Below are 23,469 nucleotides of genomic sequence, written 5' to 3' on the forward strand. Positions count from 1 at the left end.
CCATACCAGGCCAATTCCCCAGATATATCTGGAATAACACTCAAAATGGAGTGGGTAATAACTGGGAGCAAAAATGAGGTGTCCCGAGAACTTGGAAGGAAGGGGAATTATGAAACCCACACAGAGCGCATCTAACCCGAGGATGCCTCAGAGCACAGCCTGCTATGGGGAGACTTATGCAGTGAAAGAAGAGACCTCACCCAAGGCCACTTGGTCCCTGGCCACAGGACCACAACCTGCACATGCCAATAAGCAAAGCACCCACTAGCACCTGTCTGCCACGCTCAGCAAGCACATGGGGACACATGCTCTGAGCAACCACAGCACGAGTTCCTCCTCCTTTGATAGATTCTTCTCCTTAGAAACAAGCCCGACGCTGGCACATGGTAAGCCCTCCACAAATATTAGCTAGCATCTGCCCCACTGGCATCTCAGCACAGGAGAGGCTGAAGAAGGTAAACTTTCCCGGGTCCTGGAGGGTAATGAACGCACCGAGGTAACGAACGCTGGCTCCACATGCCTCTCCATCCCAGCTTCAGCAAAAGGTGCTCGATGTGCTTTTGTCTTATCTGACTTTCTAGCCCATGTTTCCAGGTTAGGCCAGACCACTGGCTTTCAATCTGTGCTCTACAGAGCAGGAAGGAGAGGGACAGAGGACAGGAAGACATGCAAATCTGGGAAGTTTTCACAATGCCCCCACTCCCTGTAATCAGAGAATTCTACCTATGTTGTATATTTTCATAGTACTTCTGTTGAAAATTTTGTTTAAATGAAAATTTTCACAGGAGAAAACTTCAATTCCACTGACCTGGCCCTAACACAGCAATCAGAAGTAAAATATAATTTCCTAATTGTATTAGTTTCCTAGGACTGCCATAACAAAGTACCACAAACTGGGGGCTTAGAGCCACAGAGATGTATGTTTCATGCCCTAGAAGCCAGAAGTCCAAACTCAAGGTGTCAGCAAGGCTGTGCTCCCTCTAAACGTTCTAGCAAAGAATCTGTCCTTGTTTCCTCTGGTGGCTGCCAGCAATCCTTGCTGTTCCTCAGTTCGTGGAGGTGTTAAGTCCATCTCAAAGTTGTCTGCACTGGGAAAAATGCTACAAACAGTATCAGGATTGGTTAAATTCTATGACCTTAATATAGTTAACAATGTTCAGTCAATCAAAATATACGTTTTCAAGCGTCTGAACTAGAAATAGGTCCAGGATGTCTTCCAGGTGTCTCTAGGGCTTGCTCCCTCACCTCCTTCAGGCAGTTATTCAAATGTCACCATCTCACTGAGACCTTTCTTGACCATTCTACCTAAACTGCAAGCTAGGCCCTTCATAAACACAGACTTTGTGCCCTCTCCTTGGTTTTCTTTTTCTTTCTCCTTAGCAGCATCACTGTCCGACATTACACATTTTACTGATCTGTCTGTCTGCTGTCACTGGAACGCAAGCTCCACCTGGGCAGGTACACTGCGCAAGTCTGTTCACTGCTGACCCTTCAGCACCTACAACCTGCCTGGGCTGCAGAGAGCACTCAATAAGTATCTGCTGAATTAACCACATGTTGATTGGAAAAGGTTTTATCAGTATATACTACATAAATTTATTTTTGTATTTCCCTAAGAGAAAAGTAAACACATGCATACAAAGAAAAGAGGTCTGGAAGGAAAGACAAGGTATTAATAGTTAATACATCTTATTTGTAGGATTACAAGATTTGCTGGTGGTGGCTTTTTTAAAAGGGGACTGGAGGATTAAAGGACAAAACTTGTATTTTCTAATTTTTCTTAATATATGGAATATGTAATAAATTATGGGGAGTTATTGTTTTAATTTCAAAATTGCAAATGCACAAGAAGCTAGGAATCAGTTTGATAGCAAAATCCTTTAGACTAGAGCAGTGGTTCTCAGAGGCATTCCCAGCAACAAAACCCCCCAAAGAAGTTGAAATCAGGACCCCTGAAATTTAGAGGCACAGCCTGAAAACTCAAAACTTCTTAGAAGACTGTCCCTTGATCTTCAAAACTAATGTAAATACTGTATTCTACTGGATAATTTATCTGTCTTTGTCTTATCACAAAAATGTATTATATTACTTACCAGTTGAGTTATTTAACATCTTCCCCAAAAGGCTTTGTGTTAATTTTACACACCGGGAAGATGCCCTATGCATCCCCTGCCTGCAGGCACCCACCCATTTGAGAAGCAGTGCTGGAGTGTGCTCAGATGTTTCAAGAACACATACTGGCTCAACTGATCCATGAGTTCTTAAGGAAAAAGTTAACTTGTGTGTCCAGAACTTATGAAAGACCACTGTGAAAACACTGTAAATAAAGTCACCTGGTTGTAAATGTATATGCATATAAATATATAAATAATCTTAGTGGGTTCCTCAAAATCATGCTGTATCTCTCCCACTCCACAATAGTGTTAAGTTACAATTAAGCTAGTAAATCCGGTTGGGTACTAGTTGTGTTTTGTTTTAAGTACCAGAGGCTTTTCCCTAATCCGAATTCCTAATTCAATAACAGATGTGCCTCTGTGTCTAATGAAAACATTTAACAAGGTTTATTTATTTAGTTCAATTCTACAAATAAAGTTCTTAACCATATACTCTGTGCAGGGTAAATATGCTAAGTGTTTTAAAAATTATTTCATCCTCCTTTATTTAATTGGAACATGAAGGCTATTTTTTTTTTTTTTTTGAGACAGAGTCTCACTCTGTTGCCCTGAGTAGAGTGTCGTGGCATCAGCCTAGCTCACAGCAACCTCAAACTCCTGGGCTCAAGCGATCCTCCTGCCTCAGCCTCCCGAGTAGCTGGGACTACAGGCATGAGCCACCATGCCTGGCTAATTTTTTCTATATCTTTTTAGTTGTCCAATTAATTTCTTTCTATTTTTGGTAGAGACGGCGTCTCACTCTTGCTCAGGCTGGTCTCAAACTCCTGAGCTCAAACGATCTGCCTGCCTCGGCCTCCCAGAGTGCTAGGATTACAGGCGTGAGCCACCGCGCCCGGCCATGAAGGCTATTTTCTTACAACATGTTTTCACACTTTAAAAATGTTAAAGCCTATTTATTGCTGTTTTGTTTTTCCACAATTAAAATAGATCTCATAGAGTCCCTCATTTCACAGATTAGAAGACTAAGGCTCTAAGCAGGCAGCTAAAGGAACTTGTTTAAGGTCCCAAGCTAGAGGCAGACAGCCCCTGAGACTCTCATCTCCTGTTCTTTGTACCACATCTTAGATAAGACTATACATCTTGTCAATATAACTTCTGGCACTGTTGAAAGCATATCTCCATTTCTCCATAAAATAAAACAACTGCACATTTTTAAGGGCCACACAATTAATAAATCATTAAGTTCTATCTAAATCCTCATGCAGATCTATTAATATATGTCTACAAGGTTAAGTGTAGACATTTAATGATATATTTAGTCATACAAATTTAGTTTAAAAACACTTTTTTCAAGTGACAGGTTTTTGCCTGATAGCTTTGAATATGTCCAATATTTTAAAAATCTAACTTCTGTGCCTGATTTTTAATATCTGGTAACTCAAATAAATTACACAAGATATAAATTAAGCCAACCTGATACGCCTTCTGCTATTTTTCTTATCGTTTGTGACATTTATACACATTCACATTTTATGTTAAAAAGGGAACCATTGATTCCTTAACATCTAATTTTCCACAGTGAGACATTAAAAATAACCACCTGCTTAGAACATGGTCAATCATTCTATTCTTAGCAGCTGACTTTCCCTCACCAAAAGACTGTAGACATGTCCAAATCACAGGCTGAGATTCAGGTTCCCATTTCAGGCATAATGACAGTCACTCTAATTACATCAACCCACCAGGAAGTTCACTCAACTTACAAAGGAATAAAATATTCATCATATAAAAAGCATTCGGCTTCCCCCTAACAGAGCACTATATAAAGACTAATTTTAGTACTAGTGGCAAATTGATTAAAAGTTCAAGTTTCCTATTCAAATTTCTGCTTTCTCTCCTACATAATAGAATTTTTGCAGGCATTGTCACAAGGCTTGTGGTATGTCTAGCATTACTATTATGGCACTAAGGAAAAGGGCTGTGCTTCCCAAACCAGGGTAAGTGGAGCAATGGAGAGCTACGGAGGACATGGGGCATTCCTAGAGAGTCAGGGGGAAAAAACCAAAACTTAAATAGTTGAACTAGTAAGTAACTGAATCCTTTCGTAATGCTTAAACATAGACATTTGGGTTATTAGAAGGCAAAATGTGCATGACTTTCTTTCTATATCTATAAACCAAGAAGGCTTATGAGCAAAAAGACAAGTTTTCAAGAATGTAAACTATTCTTAGCATGACCCCTTCACTCGGCAAAGTAACTGCAGTGATGAGTACAGGGCTAGGAACTCCCTATGATAAAATAAAAGGGATTTAATAAGGTACCATTATAGCACGTTGAAACTTCGGGAACACTGGATCCTTTCACTTCTCTGAGTTAAACTGAAGCTACTTCTGTTCCCTGCTCCTTTCTCATATTCTCGAAATTGCCTCTCGCTGTAGCAGAGGTCCACTCTTCAGTTCCAGGGAACCCCAAGGGCAATGGAAGAGAGCGAGAGCGAACCTCCTGAGGCACCAGAACAAAAAGACCACAGGCTGCTGCATTTAGACAGGAAGGCAGGATAGGATCAGAAGGTGAGGACCAAGGTGTGGCCGTCTAGAAGGCAACTTGGCCTTGACATCCAAAGTGCTGCCCAGGAGGAGACGCCCCGACCAACCTGCCTGCCAGGGGTGTCTGCTTAGGGATGGTGTGTCCACGATTCGTGAGCGGGAGAGAAAATCTATAAGGTTTTGATGAGTAGATTCTGCTCCCTAAGACCCTAAAAGACGAAAGGCGATTCCTGGGTACAGAGGAGCGAGGACACTATTCAGTAGCACTGAGGGCAGCCCCGGTGAACTTCGGGAAGGTTCGGCCCGCGGGTCCGCACCTGTCCTCGCACGTGCGGCGCATCCCGGCCCCCTGAGGCGCCGGCGCGGGTACAGGGCTCCCCACGTTCCCACAGCGCCCACCAGTTGAGCGCCTGAGGAGAAAGTATTTCCTTGAGAAACCACTTCACTTGTGTCACAACCTGTGGAACCCGACGTTTCCAGATTGAAAGTGTTTCCTCTGCTCGTTCTGCCAGCCCCTTCCCGCGTCGAAAAGAGCCGCGAGCCCCGTGCCAGAGCTGGACCAACAAGAAACACCCGGGAAAGAGCGGCGGGCGGGGGCGGTGAGGGGCTTCCCCGCGTGGCGGACCCCACCCGTAGTCCCGCGACCGTCACCTGAACCCGGAGGCCCCGGCGCGCCCCACGGCCTGGCCCACGCTCGCTCGCCCCGCGCCGCCGCCGCGGAGAGAACAGCGCAGCGCCTGGAGGCGGTACCAGTGCTGCTGCAGGATCCGACCGCGTCCGGTCGCCATGGAGACCAGGCGGGCAGCCCCGAGAGCGGCGACTGAAATGTGGCGCGTCCCGTCTCGGCGCGCGTGCGCAGGCGCGCGGCCAGCTGTGCGCGTGCGCGTGCTGTAGGGCGGCCCGCCGCAGACACCGCCGCCCTAACAGTATCTGGAACGGCATTCTAGAAACTTCCGGGTCCCGGCTTCTTTCGCCGAGAAAGCCAAGGACACCAGACGGCAAGTCCGCCGCGTGGAGATTAGGGCAGTCTCGCCTCCTTGGCGGAGACCTCGCTCATCTCCACTTGCTGGCTCTTTATTGTCTGGTTGTCTGGAGACCTGAACCGTAAAAATGATCATTTGCCCATAAAGAATGGCAAAGCCACATTCAGACGGAGAATTTCTCAGTTTGCACACTACTCTCCAGAAGGGCCACGAAAACATGCAGTTTGTAACTGCTATTTTGATTTTTGCAAGTTCTCCTTGAACCACGCAGGAGCCCCGCCCCGCCTTCCTGCTGCGCCAAGGTCTTGCGGCGCATGCCCAGGCAGCCCGCGCTGAGGCGTCTGGGAGCTGTGGGGCCGTCGCCTTGCATTGTAGGAAGTGTAGGCCCTTGTGCTTTCCCCAGTGCGACAACTCAGTCAGGAGCGAGGTCATCAAACTACTATTCCCAGGCCTCCTCAAGGGTTCCCAGGGTACTTTGCGAAGGCATGGCGGGGAGAATGTGAATGTCAGCATAGAAGGTACTCAGAGCGTTTTAGTTTAAGTGGGAAGAGGACAGAAGGGAAGGTAGACATCAGCTTCTCTGAGGAGACTTTTCATCTTAATGTACGCTAACATTTTTGCCTAACACACCACGTAATGTGAATGTATAGACTCGTGAACGTGTCCGGCTGAGTGTGTAGTGTGATTGCGAAGCTTTGCTGGTTGTAGTTGACATCGTCCCTAAGTTGAACAGTTTTCTATGAACATGACTTGTACTTTTTTCCGAGCTATACAGTATACGGAGAAGCTGCACAGGTCCTCAGGAAGGCGACTGTTTTTGCCATACTTTGTGCTTAACAAGGCTTGCTTGAAGACTGAGTCCAGTTTGAGATGGGGGCTTCAAGAGCAGAAGAAAACGATGCAACCTAGATGTATTCTTGGAGTCACTCAGAAAAACATCTGGACTCAGGGACCAAGGCCCTGGAAAGCAAAGGAGGATAGCAGCAAACAAGTGTCTGTGCAAAGAAGTCAGAGAGGGGAAACTGCTGTCTCAACGTCACAGAAAGGTAAAAAGGAATACTTACGTAATGATCAGTCTTCCAACAAACGTGGTGAGAGCTGCCAATGTCCTATTAGACCACGCTTGCTGCTAAAAATGGGAAAACAATTCATACAAATTAAAAGGTGGAACTCTTTAAACAGTTTAGAAACAGAGAATATAGACCTACAATTTTCTTCACAAATTTGAACTCAGATTTGAAAGTTGATCTTGAATTCGATATAACTGTTACATCATGTCTAGGAAATTCTCAATTTCTATTAGTTCCGGTACATATGATAAAGAGTAATTGGATAGTATAAATACAAAAGAGAAAGGTTATTCAGCCACAATCAATAAGAAAACTTTATGTAGTTCAACTCAATAAACACATCCGTTGAGTAACTACTGTTAACCTCAGATACATAGATTGTATAGACGACAGAATTAAAGATGTCCAAAACATCACTTGCCCTCAGATGTTACCTACAGTAATAGAAAGAACATATAAAATAGGGAGGATGGGGGACTGAATTTTGTCAGAGAAAGTCAGAGACGTTTTCACAGGTATTTTAAGTTTAATTTTTTTATTGTTTATTTCTTCATTTAACTAATTTGTAGAGAAAGGTAAAAGGAGACAAAGCAATTCAGACAACCACATTATACCACACAAAGATGACCATTGTTAATATTTTGGTTTATGTCATTTTGATGTACATGCTTTTTAATAATTTTTAACAAAAGAATCATATCCTGCCAATAGTTTTGTAATCTGAATATGTTACAAATATCTAGTTTTTCATTTATAATAGCAGTTTAGCATGAAGGAACAGCTTTTCATTTATACATTTGGAAATAAGGGAAATGACTATGAGTCCTTGGACCCAGCTGTAAACTTCTTCTAGCTAGACTCTATTACATGGCCCCATATGCAGCAAAGCCCCACAATGACTCTAGATCCTCGGGTACCGTCAACACAGACTCTGTGTCCACATTGGTAACTGTAAGTCCCTTTGGTGAAGGACCAGGGGAATCCTACACACCTGCTTAAGTCCCTCAGAGGGAGCTGGCTTTTCCTTCAGTAAATGGGTTCCAGGTCTGAAAAGTGGTTCTGGTACAGAAACTGGGGCAATGGCCAGGACTTTGCATTAGGGCAGCTGCCTTCAGCCTCCTGATCGTACAGTATTAATTTCTCTTGAATATATTATTGAATAATATCCTTGTCAGCTGCCCACCAGTCTTGCTTTTGGGAACACCGAGTTCTAGTAACCATCTGTTGCTCTGTGCAGGGCACCCCTGGCTGCCACTCTAGCCTTGTCGTTCATTATGACAGCCACACCCACCTTGGCCTCTGATGGTTAAACACCACGACCTTGTCTCTATCTCAGGATTCGTTCGTTGTCAGGGAATCCTGCTCTGCAACGATGTAACTATGGCTTTTTTACAGCTTTGGTAAACAGTATCCTTCAGGCCCTCCCATGGAACATAGGAACGTAGGCAGCTGGTGGGTTTTCAGGCTTTATATTATCAACCTGAAATAACTGAAAGGATCAGAATCCAGTTTTAAAGAGTTTATTCAAGCAAAAAGCTGGGAATGTCCATTTGGGAGACAGACTCCAGAGAAATGGTGTCCATGTCCCAAAGTTAAAGTTCTGGCTTATATAGGCAGAAAACAAGGTTAGTAGGATTATAACATTTTCTGTACGAGGCTGGTTTATGACTTACAGCTTGTTTTCATTTCCTAGAGTATATGTAACATTCCATCGTAATACAGTGTGATAGCAGCATAAAGTCTTTGAGAAAAGTAAAAGGGAGGTTAACCTATACTGAAGATCAGCTGTGTAGAGGGAAGGGGTCTTCCCTGGGCACTTTAGTCATTTACAACATTTTAAAAACAATGCAGGTAAGGAACGAGGTCAGCCTATAATCAGAGAAAAAAGTTACAGCTGCGTGCCACCTGTCTCAGGCCCCATAATCACATTCTTTTGAGGCTCAAAGTAATTTCGAGTTCCAACAGCTTAGATTTTTAATTACTTAATGTCACAGTATCTTATGTCTCCTCCAGCACGCCCACCCTCTGACCCGGGAAAAACTTCCCCCAAAAGTTGCCCCCTTCCGGCAATTTTAACTCCCCTAAACGGGAACAACAACGGCCCCAAACCTCCAAAAACAAAACTAGCCAGCCAGGGTCCCCATGCTGACGAGCTGATCAACTCTTGCTCAGTTGGTTTTGCATTCTGTGCCCTTGACTCAACCACCCTAGAGAGACAGTCGTGTGTATGCTCTCCCAGCTCCTGCTGGTGGGCCTCCGGCTCCTTCCTTCAGAGTAGTGTTTGTGTTGTTCCTTCTGCCCAGGTACGTGGTAACTTGGCCAGGAGGGGAGGCAGAGGCCTTCTGAGGGGTGCTCGTGTCTTGCAAGGCAGAACCCTACCCCTGCCCCCCAATTGTCAAGAAGGTGGAAGCACTGACCTTTAGCAGGAGGAATGAGCCACTTGTTCAGGCCCAGGGCATTCAGTAGAATCCGGGATTCACGATTTTTGAGAGCATTGACCTGCTTGTCCCCATGCCAAGCTTCAGGTTCCCTTTCCTTCCCCTCAGGGCCCTAGGAGCCCTGATGGACTTGAAATGCCAACCTCTCTGCTGCTCTTAAGCCCTGAGCCTGACCCTCTGTGTTTTCTGCCCTCTGGGTGCAACAGATGAGCCTCTTGTCATGCCATGCAGGGGGCTCCTGCCTTTCACACTTCGCCTTCATTGGTGATTAGTTACCCTCATCTCAGGAAACCCCGACCTAGCTGAGGAGGCTCTCTTCGGATGCAGGAATGCCCTAGAAGAACTGTCAGCCACCCACGCTTCCCCAGCGGGGAGCACCCACAGCACACCGAAGAACAGCCCCCACTACAGGAGGGTAGAGAATTGCAGGAGCAAATGGCATGAAGGTATTAGGTCTGCAACAGTGAAGAAGAGAAAGGTAGGCAATGAGCAGCTTCCGTGGGAGATGGCTATCAAGTAACACTTAAACAGAAATTTTAAAAATGTGTAGAATATGGATAATACTCAGCACAGGGCTTTACACATAGTAGATACACAGTGTCTGTTTGTGGTAAAATAAATAGAAGAGACCTGTCAGATACCCTCAGCAAGGTGGGAAGGAATGTGTTGGGAGGCACAACCGAGAATCTAGGGTATTGGGGACAATGACCTGGTTTGTAATAGGGACAGATGTGGCTATTTGGGATTGGCACATAGCTAAAAGTTAATATTTATTGAAGTGTATTTTGTGACATTAATAGAGAATAGAATGAAATGTCACTTAGGCCTCAACTCCTGGACCTTGGTAAGAAGATTGGATTTGTGGTGACAATTATTTGAATCAATTCCATGAATTACACAGATTTTGGTAGATGCAATTTGAATTATTATTTGAATCACATCTTCTAATGTAGGAACCTGTACTGACAACTTGAAGGATTGTGCTATGCTAACAAGTGTTGTTTTATCAAAGTAATAGAAGCTTATTATACAAAAGGAAAACGTGGGAAAAACAATCATCTGTGTTAAATTTTGTTTTTCTAAAAAAAATTTATATTTGAGAACTTGGGGTTTCTAATATGGTGAACAAATTATAAATATAATACCAGGAGATGATCCATTTTTTTCAGCATCAGAAAAAAAACATAGCTGTCATTTCAGTGTTAAGGTAGCATAATCAAAATGTTATAGCTCTTGGCAGACATATGAAGATACGTATACATGTATATAGCTATACTTATACAAGTACTCTGTCCCATAACAATGTCTTTTTTTTTTTTTTTTGAGACAGAGTCTCGCTCTGTTGCCCAAGGTAGAGTGCAGTGGTGACATCATAGCTCACCGCAGCCTCAAACTCCTGGGCTCAAGCAATCCTCCTGCCCCAGCCTCCCAAGTATCTGGGCCCACAGGCACATACCATCACACCCGGCTAATTTTTCTATTTTTTGTAGAGACAGAGTATCGCTATTGCCCTGTTGTGGCTTGTTTTACACAATTTTCAAATTGTGGTCTCGAACTCCTGGCCTCAAGCGATCCTCCCGCCACATTCTCCCAAAGTACTGGGATTATAGGCATGAGCCACCACTGCCGGCCATAACAATGTCTTGGTTAAATTTCTTTAGCTCTCAGAACTCCTATTTAATCCATATATATGTCTTTTATTAGTGTGACAAATAGTGTACGGTCTCTGTACAGGTTCTCCATTTTCTCAGTTTGTTTGATTCATAAATCTTTCTGGCCAACCAAATTCTTGTTCTGAATTCAATTCTGTGTTTATTGTATGCCCTTAGTCAGTGCCAGGGTGGGGGATGGTATTTGGGAAAGTTACCATTAAGAATTGGCCGCTGTTTTTGTCCCTTTGGTCCCTTGTCCCTTTGGTTGACGAAGCCAACACTATTCATCTGTGAACGGCAGACCTGCGTCTGGTGCTGCCTTGTCTGCGGCCGTTGTGTTCACTGGAGGGACTGGATCACTTGCTAAAAGGATTTCCTCATTCTAGAAATTAAGGCAGTATTAGAAGTATAATATTGAATTAAATTAAAATATAGACTCCCCAGCCCTGCTCTGAGCGGATCTGATGCACGGGGAGGTTTTAGAACAGCTGCTCCGGAACGCACAGACCGCGCCTTGCCCTCAGTCTGTGCCTCACCTGCGAGAGACGCGGAAGCAGCAGCTTGCCTGCTAGTAGCTGCTGCGTGTAACCAACTGGTGTTTTCTCTTTGCAGTGAAAGAAGCGGGAAGAGATGTTACCTATTTAATAGTGGTGCTTATTGGAATCGGCATTACAGGTTGCAAAAAACAGCAAGTATAACACCCCCAAATAGCTTTTTAACTTCCCTTTTCATGCTGCTTTTGCTTTGCTTCATCTTCTTTTTCTGTGATTTCAGGTGGCTTGTTTTACACAATTTTCAAAGAACTCTTTTCTTCCTTCAGTCCTAATAAGATATATGGGAAAGCCTTAGAAAAATGCAGAACACATCCCGAGGTGAGTTCTCGAGATCGAGTTACATGGACTCTGACGATAGGGAGAAAATGCTGGGGAGGAGGAAGTGGGCAGAATTCCAGCACTTGAGTTATGAAACCCATGAAATTCATGTGGTAACGCGTCAGGGTTAGGTTGTGACGATGTGATTACGTCTTTGTTCTTGAAACACTTTGATTAAGAGCACCCAGACGTCAGTGTAGGAATGTTTTCCTATGAGAGTCATTTTTACTGGTTTTTCATAGATACTAAATGCTTAGAATAAACCAAAATATCACACTCATGTGATAAGTTTCTAGTCTTTTAAAAAACCTGATTCATGGCCTCATGGTCATACTAGTAATTGTTAACACTTCACAAAAGCGTATCATATGCCAAGCAATGAGTGTCTCAGCGCATCATCTTTATTAAGCCTCACAGAAATCATGTGTCAGGTACGACGTTATCTCCAGTTTGCAGAAGGGGAAACTGATACTTAAAGAGATTAAGTAACTTCACCACCACCGCTGAGCTGGTAAATGGGAGAGCCAGGACCTGAATCCAAGTTTTTCTGATTCCAAATGTTACGTGCTTAAGCACAACCTGCCTCAGCCATTCTTTGGAGAAGCAGACGTGGAAAAGCTGCCTCAGTTCTTTGAAGGACACTGTCTAGAAGGAAGGGTCTAGACAGTGCCTTTCCAGTCACAGATCGCCAGGCAGTGTGGCCTGTGAAGTGCCAGATTTCTTACTCCCTGGGTGGGAAGTGTCAGCATTGAAAATATCACTCATTGAATCCTAATTCTTGCACATTGGAAGGTAATGACACCGTCATAAATATTAGGGCTATTCTTCACCCAGACCAAGCAGTAACGTCAAAGAAACAAAGAATACAGAGTCCCAGGCAAGCGGAAGGATGCGAACCCAGAGATCGCGTCAGTGCGGAAACCCTGCACTGGTTTTCCTGGGGCACCGGCTCCGAGTGCTCCGTTCATTTCTCTAATTGTGTGGAAACCTCAGAAGCTAACGGTCTCTGGCATCTTTCTTTTTAAATCCACTGATTTCTCTAAATTGGACTCTGGGAAGTCTGGTAACCATGGAGAAGGAGGGAGGGAGGGAAACGTATCCCTGAGTGAGTTGAAAATCATTAGGGAAATAAGGAAGGTTCCCAGTATAGCCATTGGGAATCCAAATTATATCTGGGGGAAAAAAAAAAAATCACTCGTTACAGACTACAAAAAGACACATGGGTGGCAACCTATAATAATTGGATGTTAGGATGCCTTTCTGGAAAGAGTTGCTGTGTTATTCATAAACTTAGCCTTTCATAGATTTTTCAGCATTTTGAACAAAACAAAATTGCATAGAATAAACAGATATTTAAAGTTATAACTTAATTTGCTGCCTAAAATGCTCCATAAATAATAATTAAACAATTTTGTCAACATTTGTTAAGGGCCTTCTCTTTGCTGGTACAGTGCCTGCTTGAAAAATAGAAAATCCTAATGTTCTGATATTGATTTGTTTATTAAAGTATATCTGGACATTTGTTTCATTGTTTCAACTACACAGTTCTGAAATACCTGTCATCTTAAATATTATTACTTTTTATTTATCCTGGAAAATGTGATACTGAAGCTACAAAAAAGAAAAATTTTGTAGAGTTAAGAATCAAATTTGTTTAGTCTGATGTCAAATCTATATTTTTTAGAGAGAGTTCCACGGTATTTGCATTTTAAATTAAATGAAAACTACATTTCTACATCATATGAATTTTTCCATTGGAAATAATTGCTTCACACCCATAGCTCTGGTTTATTTTAAATGTCATGATGGCCTGTTTTTTTCTCACTGTTTTTAGTGACTTAAAAAGTCATTTTGATCTTGTAGCTTTTATTAACAGTATTAGATCCAATTAAATTTTACTAAAAATGTTCATTTTACCTTCAAACCATAAGGTGTCAGTAGTGAAATATTTGAACATTGTGTTTATTTTGTTTTTTGTAAGGGAAGTGGGAACAGCTTCACTTCAGCCTACATTGTTCTGAAACTACAAGTCACATAAAGTTGCCTGTTTTAATCTCTGTGAATGAAATTATTGGTTCAAATTATGGGATGGTTTTTGCATAATTTTTCTTTTTGTTTGTCTGTTTTCTCACCATTAGAATCTGCATTTTTGAAAGGGTCCCAGGCTTACTGATTTTTTTTTATCCTGTAACAAATAACTTTGTCAGAAAATATTTCCTTAGGAAGCTTAGAAAAGTAACATGACGTAAAGCCCCGCCTTTGTTGTGCAGGTGATCAGCATCTTCGGTGAGCCCGTTAAAGGCTACGGGGAGGTGACCAGGCGAGGCCGGAGACAGCACGTCAGGTACCGCAGGCGCCCTGCACTCAGGAAGCTCAGGGTCGTTCTTAAATGAAAGGAACTTAGACTTATGTTCATTCATTTCTCGACAGTTTTATTGAATATGTGAAAGACGGGCTGAAACACACGCGCGTGAAGTTCTACATCGAGGGCTCGGAGCCCGGGAAGCAGGGAACGGTGCACGTGGAAGTGAAAGAGGTGCGGGAATCGCGGGGCGTGGGAGCGGGCGGTTCTGGGCGCGGCGTCGCTTATGCGCTGGTAAGGAAAGTAACACCTGGAAATACCACATTTTTGCAGAACCCAGAAAGTGGCGAATGTGATTTTCGATACATATTTGTAGAAGTTGAATCCTACCCTAGAAGAACTATTGTCATTGAAGATAATCGGTTCCAAGAAAACTAAAAGAAGCAAGCACGCTGTTTCCTGATGGATGTGGAATGGCGCCAGTTCGCTACTCCGATCTTCACGGCTCCCTTCCGGAATCTGTTCAAAAGAATAAGATAGGAAGGAGTATATAGCTTATAAAAGTGAATGTAATCGAGTATTTGTTGCATGTAGACAAACTAGAGATTTTCTTGTGAAAAAATATGGAAATAAAATATGCCCTATGTTATCTCATTGAATTTCAATCATGATATTTCTGCTCTGTTTAATATCATCTTTCATGATGAGAAATTTTTGTTACTGAAAATTTCTCATCTTTCATGATGAGAAATTTTTGTTACTGAAAATTTTACATCATGTAAATAAAATAGATTTTAGTATTTTATGCTTTTTATATTACATAACTGTGTAAATCCTGCAGAATAAAATTAAAACTAACAAAAAGGTATCAGAAGCCGCTTCCCTCCATGTACTTTGGAATCCGACTTGAGATGAGCATGTGAAGAGGATTTGGGAACCGTAGTGAACCGGATGGCGAATGCGTCCTTCCATCACCACGGAAAGGGCGTGTACATAGTATGGTTTTTAGGAATCTAGCTCCTGTTGCCCCCTGTGTGAACCGAGGTCATCGTACATAGTGGGAAAAGCATACACTGTACAGTCGGGTGGACCTGGGCTCTCCCCACGCCTTTTCTACCAGGTGTGTGGGCCTGTGCGGGTGTCTGGCCTCATCAAGCCTCCCTGTCGTGTGGTTTGTTAGGATGGGAATGAGGTGAAAGGGACAAGCGCCTGCACCCTAGAAGGCAGCCGTGAGAACGTGCACTGGCGCCTCACACCGCCAAAAGACTCGGGAATAACCGAGAGGCATTTGAGCGTGTGTGAGGCCCCGTATAAAGTGTTTCTTCCTTCTCCCTCAGAACTGTCCATAGAGGAATTTCTGATTTGTTCTTGAAATTTTAGAATATCAGGCAAAAAAGACCACCAAGCAGTCTGCCCTGTTGAGTTTATCTCCCTGCTTATTTAGCTAATTTTTTTGGTTTAACTGCTTGTTCTAAGTGTTTTTATAGTGAAAATTAAAAGCATTTAGATCTACTTAGTGTACAGCTTCATAGTAAATGCTTATATCTAGTAGACAAATCCACACTTCCTGCTCTTATTCAGAAATATTCAAGCTAATGTTACCCTTTTCTTTAACACATAAAACTTAGCCCCATTTCATCAAGGTCCATGGAAAACCCTCTTGGGGTTTTGTTTGGTCTCTCCATTGAATCCATAGAAAATTTTAGGGAGTCATATGTCTAAGGGAACAATAATAAAATTTTCTAAAAATTATCCACCGTATAGCTGATGGCAGAACAGGTAAAACTTCACCCGCATCCTCCGTGCTGGAAGTCTGAATGGGCCAGGTAACAGCAGTGCTGCCATTCAGGCCTGGAAGGCCTGCTGTTTCCACGTTTGTGTCCACTGTGGGCGCACATTCTGGTGCAAATCCTCTGTTCTTCCCACTGATTGGAGCCCATCAGGTGAGGCCCTGCGTAAACACCCCCCTGTTGAGATGCTGGCTGGGGCTCGTCCCCATCCCCCCGCCGCTGGCTTCAACACGCTCCCACGTGGGCCTCCCCAGCCCACCATGCCCAGCTTCTGGACCAGCACCCCTTCCCTTGCCCAGGTGGCTCTGCACGTGGCCCCATTTTGCAGACCTACTTGACTTCGACCCGACATCCCCTTAGGTTGCCATCTTTGATCACTGTCCACAGCAACATGACAAATGAAACCTTTCCCAGACACCAGCCAGGTCATTGACCTCTCCCCAAGCCTCAGTAGCAACGACACAGCCAACTGTCTCCTCCCCTTCTCTACTCACCGTGAGGAAATGAGGTTTCCGTGATTGTCCTGGACTGGTCAGACTTTGCATCTGGGTTAGAGGTGGCATCAGCTCCTCGAGGAGTGACACCTGAAAAGCACTGGTGACTTCTCAACAGGAAGTGGCCAGGAGTGGGTGGCAATGGGGCCTGTTGGTTTGCTAGGGCTGCCAAGCCAAGTACCACAAACCAGGTGGCTTAAAACAAGAGGAACCTATTATGTCACAGCTCTGGAGGTTCGAAGTACAAAATCAAGGTGTCAGTAGGGCCATGCTCACGCTGGAGGCTCCAGGGGAGGATCCTTTCTTGTCTCTCCAAGTGTCTGGTGGTTCCAGGTGTTCCTGGGCTTGTGGCCGCATCACCGCAACCTTTGCCTGCATCGTCTCATGCCTTCACCTCTGCACGTCTCCTCTGCGTCTGTCTTACAAGGATACGCGTGATCGGATTTAGGGCCCACCTGTATAACCTATCCCCTCAAGATCCTTAACCTGATCGCATCTTTTGCCATGTAAGATAATACAGGTTCCAGGATTAGAACGTGGACCCACCTTTTAGGGGCCACCACTCAGGAGGCAACCGAAAGTGTCTGCTAAAGCAGGAAGTGGCTCAAGGTCACGCATACTTCATGTGGGCTTGGAACAAGAGGCCTGAACCTGGACCTTCTGAGTTTCAAATCCTGGGTGTTTAAGCAGTACCTAAAGTTGCCTTCCATGTTTCTTTGCCTCTCTATACTTCAGGTTCCTCACCTCTCAAATGAGAACGGTATCTACCTCATAGGGATTTTGTAAGGATTATATGAGATCACACAGAAGATGCTTCAACAATAGCCAGCACACAGTTACATCGCAACTATCAGTGTATTCTAGTCTTCCCTCTAGATTGTAGATAGAGAAGGTATCATTTTAACTTTTGTACCTTCAGTGATTACAGTATTTAGAAGATAGTAGGTTCTCAAAAAAAAATTTGTTAAATCCAAACCTTAGAGATGCCTGTAGTGCTAATACCTCAGCAATACATTACTCAAAAGGTGACAGGGAAAGTTGCTGCGTTCCTGGCGTGCCGGCCGTAAGAAATAGAAGGCTGCGAAGATTAAGAATGTAGTCTTGTCACATCCAAAAGTAATTCTGCATTGGCAACATAAATCTAATGCCTCTAGAGGGTGGGAATACCACTAGGAGCAGGCCTGGCAGAAGGAAAACATACCCTGCTCTCCAGGGTGTGGGTAGAAGGCAGCAAAAAAACAATGATTTATGGAACAACCACCCTGTAAGACCACTTTACCACATTATATAACAAAACAAAAATGCAAAGAAAAGAATTATATGTTGGTCAAATGGTTGCTAGAGCCACAGTAAATGCTTTGATTTGTATCTATTGATTTGACCCTAGAGATTTTGCTCATGTTTAGAAAAGAGTGTTTTCATGGTAAAATGTTTCTTTGACCACAAAGTGGTGTAAGCATTTACATGAAAAGCTCCACCTTAACAGCTCAGAATAACCATTTGCATTAATCAGATGTATCGCGTATTCCACGATTATCCGTTGACTGTCCAGAGTGGCATCTCGGCCCCCCTTGCTCTTCATTGTGTGGGACGTGATGCTACCTGCAGTCAGTTATCTGTGCGCAGCTCGTCAGAAAGGTACGCCCCACACTTCCCCAATGCCCAGAAAACGTGCCGAGGCACCCTGCCTTAGTATCTATTTCCAGATTTCTCGCCCAGCTAGGAAAGTTTAGTCAGTGCTTCCCTCATTTGCAATCCCAACACTGAAATCTGATAAATCACAGTATGCCTCTTCTCCCTCCCCTCTCTCTGCCCTCTCCTCTTCGTGGAATTTGCAATGATCCTTTGTTAAAAACAGTTCACAGAAATGCAAATATATGATAAGATGCTTAATAGGTTTTACTGTACATGTTTATTACTTTGAGATCTGAGGGATTTATAAAAAGTGAAAAAAACACATCCAAATTAAAGTTTTGTTGAAAAGAGCATATTCATCAAAGAGAGTCCTGACTCCATTCCTTGCCGTTGGCGTCAATAGCTGAATTTACTGCTCACCGTCACTATTATTTGACACGTGCTGTCACATGGACTCAGGGACAGAGTGGAGCGACGATGAATGCAGAGAAGTCCAGAATAATCCAAGTCAATCCTGACACTCTAGTCCAAACAGGAGTCACATTTATGAGAACTCATTTTTCACGTTCATTTATTGTTCCTGCCACATGCGAATGTGGAAATGGGAATGTTCATTTACTTAAGCAAAATTGTCAGCGTTGTTTCGGAGAGAAGTAAATGCTGTCAACAAATAAATGCTCAGAGAGGCACATCGTTTTCTGCCTACAGCGGAGATGCTAAAGGAATTACATATTGATTTCTAGATGAACCAAGCAGGACCCCTTGTCCTGGCACAATCGATGAAAATCAACTTGCTTTTCCCGGAAGCCACTGGCTGCTGTGTGTCAGGGGCTGCCAGTAAACGCTGTCAATTTTATTTAGGAACAATTCAGATAAAAGTCATAAACTTATTAAGCTAAGTATCACAATCATTGATATCAATTTGTAGTTAGCTTATAGACATATGAAATGGGATAACAAAAATAATGTCATTTCGAGTGGTTTCAAATAATACAATTGGACCCTAATAGGATCATTATTTTTCATATCAAAGAATTACAAAAATGTTCATTTTGTCTTTATCAAATGTGATTGCCTCACTATTTATTTTATTTCTGCTTATTTAATCCGGGGACCCCAGTGCATTGGCTGAGACCCGTGCAGAAGTTTCTCCTTAGTGATGGCTCCTCCAGCAGCAGCTCCGTAGTGCTCTCTGTCACAGGGGAGCAGGTCTGGTGGCGGGAACAAGTGGACCTCGTGGCTTGACTGCATCCAAGATTTGAAGCGTACTTGACCCGGCTCCTGTGGTTGCAGCCCTGGGGACACTTGTTCACGCGGGCAGCTTGCAAAGGGCACGTGCAGACTTGTAGAGTCCGGTAGAGAATCGGGGTTTAGGAGTGTGGGGAGCTCTGAACAACAGCAAACGGGACAGAGCACTTCAAGACCCAAGGGCCTTCACACAGATGCTCACATCCCAAGGCAACAACAGGTGCAGCCTCAGTCCGTCAAGTTCTGCTGTCCCCGTCATTGGCACCGACTCTCCCGCTCTCTTCTCAATAGACTGTGATAAAGGCTGATGCCGACTTACAGACCATCGTGACAAATCTTTCTGTTCCTTCTTCTTGATTTAAAATCGGGAAGGATAAATGGTTTAGGTCTACCTGGATCAGGAGAGGTAAGGCTGAGTCTGGCCGGTTGGAGGAAGCACAGAATGAGAAATGCGCCATTGTGTGTCACGTCAGCTGGGGGCACCAGGGCCCCCCGCCTCCCCGAGGTTGGCACCAGGGCCCCGTCTCATTCTCAGACAAGCTCCTCACATTCTCATTGTTTTATGTGCAGTGAGCAGGTCCAGAGATTCGGCTTCACGAGTGGTCGCAGCACTCAGACAGCTTTGGCTGAGTTAAAGTCCCAGCTCCACCACTGTGACAGGTAATTTACTTCTCTGCGAATTGTCTAGCATTCTCCTTGTCTCTAAATGGGATAATAACAGTGCCTATCTCGTAGTTCTCCCTGAGAATTAATTGCATGCAGAGTGCTCAGGACACAACACACCCAGGGGAAACCCATCAAGAAGCACGCGAGAACTTCATAAAGAACAATTTAACGTTCTTCAGAGGGGGACAAAAGAGACCTGAGTGAAGGAAAAGGCGAATGCTATTCTTTGGAAAAACTGTCAATTCCTCAGCGCAGATGCCCCACTGTGCCTGCACACACGGGCACTCAGTGAGCGGGAGACCCTGAGAGCAAGAGCCGGATCCCAGGCGGCAAGTCCCGCTGTCCCAGTGCCCTGCAGCCGCTCCGACGAGCAGGAACAGACAGACAGACAGAGTACTGAGAAGCAAAGCAGGACAAAAACGTCCCGAATAGAGAAGGCAAGTTCTGTGGAACCAAGAAAAAGGAGCGCTTTATTACAGGGGCAGGATTGCAGAAGGCTTCGATTCTTTCCAGGAGCGGGCCCAGGAAGGGGCTCTAAGCCATCCCTGGGCCAGACTGTGGGGTCTGAGAGGGAAGCAGCTGGGGTGAGGCCAGAGGTGCCCGGCCCGGCCGCCACCTTACAGCTAACGAGAGGGTCAGATTCCACATCAAGGAATGCCCAGCGGTGCCCGCACTCGGGTACCTCACTGCAGCGCTGCTCCCCGCCGGTCTCTCCTCCACCACCTCCCGCCACCTCCTCTCTCGCCACCCAGCCCTTCCGCACAGGTGGCTCTGTTTCTCTCCCGCTGCTGCGCTTCCTCCTCTCCACCCAGCTCTGTGGTTCCACGGATGGTCTTCCAGGTGATGACACCCTCACTTCCCTGCCCTCGGGCCACCCTGCCCAAACCTGCATTCCTTCCTCCTCTTCTTGGACGACTGCTCCTGAGCAGCCACCTTTGCTGAGGAGATTAGATTCCCTTCTCCAGGTAGTGGTAGCCATGGAAAGTTGCTAAGAAAGAAAATGACTCGGTTCAAGATTACTGTCGGCCAAGTGAAAACTGGACTCAGAAGGCAAGAAACTGAAAAGAGAGGAGCCAGCCCAGGGACCATGCACCTGAGGGGCGACGGGGGCTTGAAGGTCAAGCTGTGGAAATGGGGATACTGAGGCAGAAACAGATTTGGGGGCCATGAGGAAGTAGAATTTGTGGGGATTGAAAACTGACGGGATGGATGTGTAAGAGGGAAGTTAGCCAAACACGGTCCTGTGGTAATATTTCCCAAAATTCGCTCCATGGATTTTATTAGACTTTCTACTTAAAAAAAAAAAAAAAAAAAAGTTTTATGGTCAAATAAGTTTGAAAAATGTGGAATCATATTTCAACTTTGAGGTTAAAAAGGCTTCTCAACTGTAGGGTTTCTCAGTGTGGCTACGTAGCAATTTATAAGGGTCAGCATGCAAGGGGGAGTTAGGATGGAGACTGCCCCAATGCATTTGAGCAAGAACCTTCCTCCCTCGCACAGAATACGCGTCTACACCCCGAGAAGCCACTGCGAGGAGTGCAGTTCGGAAGCTCTACCTTAACGTGTCCGGCCTCCTGTGCGAGGAGAGTAACGGTGCAAAGTGTGATAGAAGCTGGTGGCACAGAGGGGGCAGGCGTGAGGAGCAGAGCTGTAGGTTCAGTTTCCGAGTCTGAAATGCCACTAACACGGCCTCCCAGCGCTCAGCCCCAAGTTCGGAACTCACAAGAAAGGTCAGGAAAGGCGACACAGATTTGGGGCTCTCTAGCATAGAACTGATACTTTAAAGACAGAAAATTCGAGGCCCGGGAAATGATAGAAAGAAATTGGGGAGAAGAAAAAATAATTACAGACAACATGACCAAAAATAATTCCAAATTTGGTGAAAAGCAACAACTCACAACAAAGAAAACCATACCTAAGCCTGTCAGGGCCAAATTGATGAAAACCAAAAATAAGTCTTACAATAGCCACAGAAAAGGAGACATTATGTCTAACATATAGTGATAGAAATCACAAGACTGTTTGCATCCGGGGGCTGCGGACTGCAAGGGCATGAGGAAGCTTCTGGGTGACTGCACAGACATGCACAGCTGACAAAGCTCAAAGACTGTATACACAAGGTGGTCACTCTGTAGCAAATGCCTCAGTTTAAATGAAAAGATGTCAGCAGATGGAGAAACATCAAGAAAAAGGGGTGATCAATGCGGCTAGAGCCTCAGAGACAAAGGACAGTGGCCGCCTCCAGTGTCAGCAGCCAGAGAGAAGTCGGGGACAAGGACAGAGAAGAACCAACGCTGTGCCTGAAGGATAAAGGGCTCCACATCCTAGACCTTCAGCCCCTTAGGTGGCTCTCAAACTCCTGTAGCTGCAGTCATCTGCCCCAGGTCACCTGAGGCAGGACTCTGGAGGAGTGGCCTGGGAACCTGTATCTTTTCAGCTCCTGGCAACTCAATGTGCAGCGGGTGTCAGATCTGTGACTTGGGGATACTCCCTGACCGATCTGGTCTTTGGAGGCACTGCAGAGCTTTTTCAAACTAGGTTTCAACAGGCCAGGAGCAGGCCCGTGTTTGCCTCCTGTGTCTGCTGAAACAAACATCCACACCTGGCTTATGACAACAGATGCGTTTCCCCGCGGTCCGGAGCACAGAAGTCTGAGATGAAGCTGCGCGCGCGCGGGGCCCACTCCCTCCCAGGGCTCTGGGGGAGGGTCCTTCCCTCCTCTTCCCACCTCTGGTGGCTCCAGGCGATCTTGGCTTGTGGCAGCATCTCTGCAGTCCCTGCCTCCCTCGCCACACAGTGGTCTTCTCTCTCGGTGTCCCCATCGCTTCTCCTCCAAGGACACCTGTCACTGGATTCAGGGCCTGCCAGGGTGATCCCATCTCAAGATTCTTAATTTAATTACATCTCAAAAATCTGTTTTTTCCAAAGAAGGTCACATTCACAGGGGTCTGGATATTAGAACACAGACATACCGTTTGTGCGGCTCACCCTTTAATCCACGACAGGGCCCGAGAATCTCGCTTTTTAATGGATTCCTCGGGTGATGCGGATGACTGGGAACAGTGCCGGCTCTCACTGCTTCCGCAATCTCGTGGCCGTCTGTGTCCTGCTGCTGGTGTTGGCTCTCGGATTGGACTGTCCTTTCACTAGGGACCAGGGCCTAGAAGGGATTCGATAAACACACAATGGCAAGAAGGCCCCATCTCTGAAGGACGCTGCACCGGGTTGAATGTAAACAGCTGTTTCTCCGGAACTCCAGTTAGCTGGTTCTAGTCCCCTCCACGGGGACCCGTCTCAGGCGTCCGCTCCCATCTGTTAACACGGACTGTGCGGTGATTTCATCAACACAGGCACACAGGAGGCGACTCAGTGTCGGGAGAACGTTTAAGCGGCCGCAGAGGTAAATCATTTGACTCTGCCTGGTGAGAGCAAAGCAAGATGTCCTAACCCAGCTTTTGCCGGGCTCCCGTGTGCCCGGAGAGCAGAGGCAGGTGGAGATGCGAACAAGGTTTCCAGACCCACCCTCCCTCCAGGTGAGCCCCGCTGCGCCCCGGCATGGAAAAGCCATTTCCAGACCTGTGTTGAGAAGTGAAAGAGAGTGGCCTACAACTAACAAAGTATGACAAAAATCTTTTCACGGAGCCGTTTCTTCTTTCTCC

At 45.2% G+C, this 23,469-nt stretch overlaps 2 protein-coding genes across 2 annotated transcripts in view; one reads left to right on the forward strand and one right to left on the reverse strand.

Annotated features, from left to right (window-relative positions):
• FBXO15 (F-box protein 15) overlaps positions 1–5,450 on the reverse strand; it is a 45,374-nt gene extending 39,924 nt beyond the window's left edge. The window contains exon 1 of the mRNA XM_012657585.1: positions 5,312–5,450. Coding sequence (XP_012513039.1) covers positions 5,312–5,448 — 137 coding nt within the window. The 5' untranslated portion in view covers positions 5,449–5,450. The remainder of the gene's footprint in view (positions 1–5,311) is intronic.
• A 617-nt stretch (positions 5,451–6,067) lies between these two features.
• TIMM21 (translocase of inner mitochondrial membrane 21 homolog (yeast)) lies at positions 6,068–14,681 on the forward strand. Its single transcript, XM_012657583.1, has 6 exons — positions 6,068–6,689; positions 11,416–11,478; positions 11,578–11,675; positions 13,946–14,019; positions 14,106–14,211; positions 14,311–14,681. Exons 1-6 carry the CDS (start codon positions 6,383–6,385, stop codon positions 14,413–14,415), a joined length of 753 nt encoding a protein of 250 aa, XP_012513037.1. The 5' UTR covers positions 6,068–6,382; the 3' UTR covers positions 14,416–14,681.
• Positions 14,682–23,469: the final 8,788 nt, after the last annotated feature.

The sequence above is a fragment of the Propithecus coquereli genome, unplaced genomic scaffold (assembly GCF_000956105.1).
Source record: "Propithecus coquereli isolate 6110/MARCELLA unplaced genomic scaffold, Pcoq_1.0 Scaffold55, whole genome shotgun sequence".
Lineage (NCBI taxonomy): Eukaryota > Metazoa > Chordata > Mammalia > Primates > Indriidae > Propithecus > Propithecus coquereli.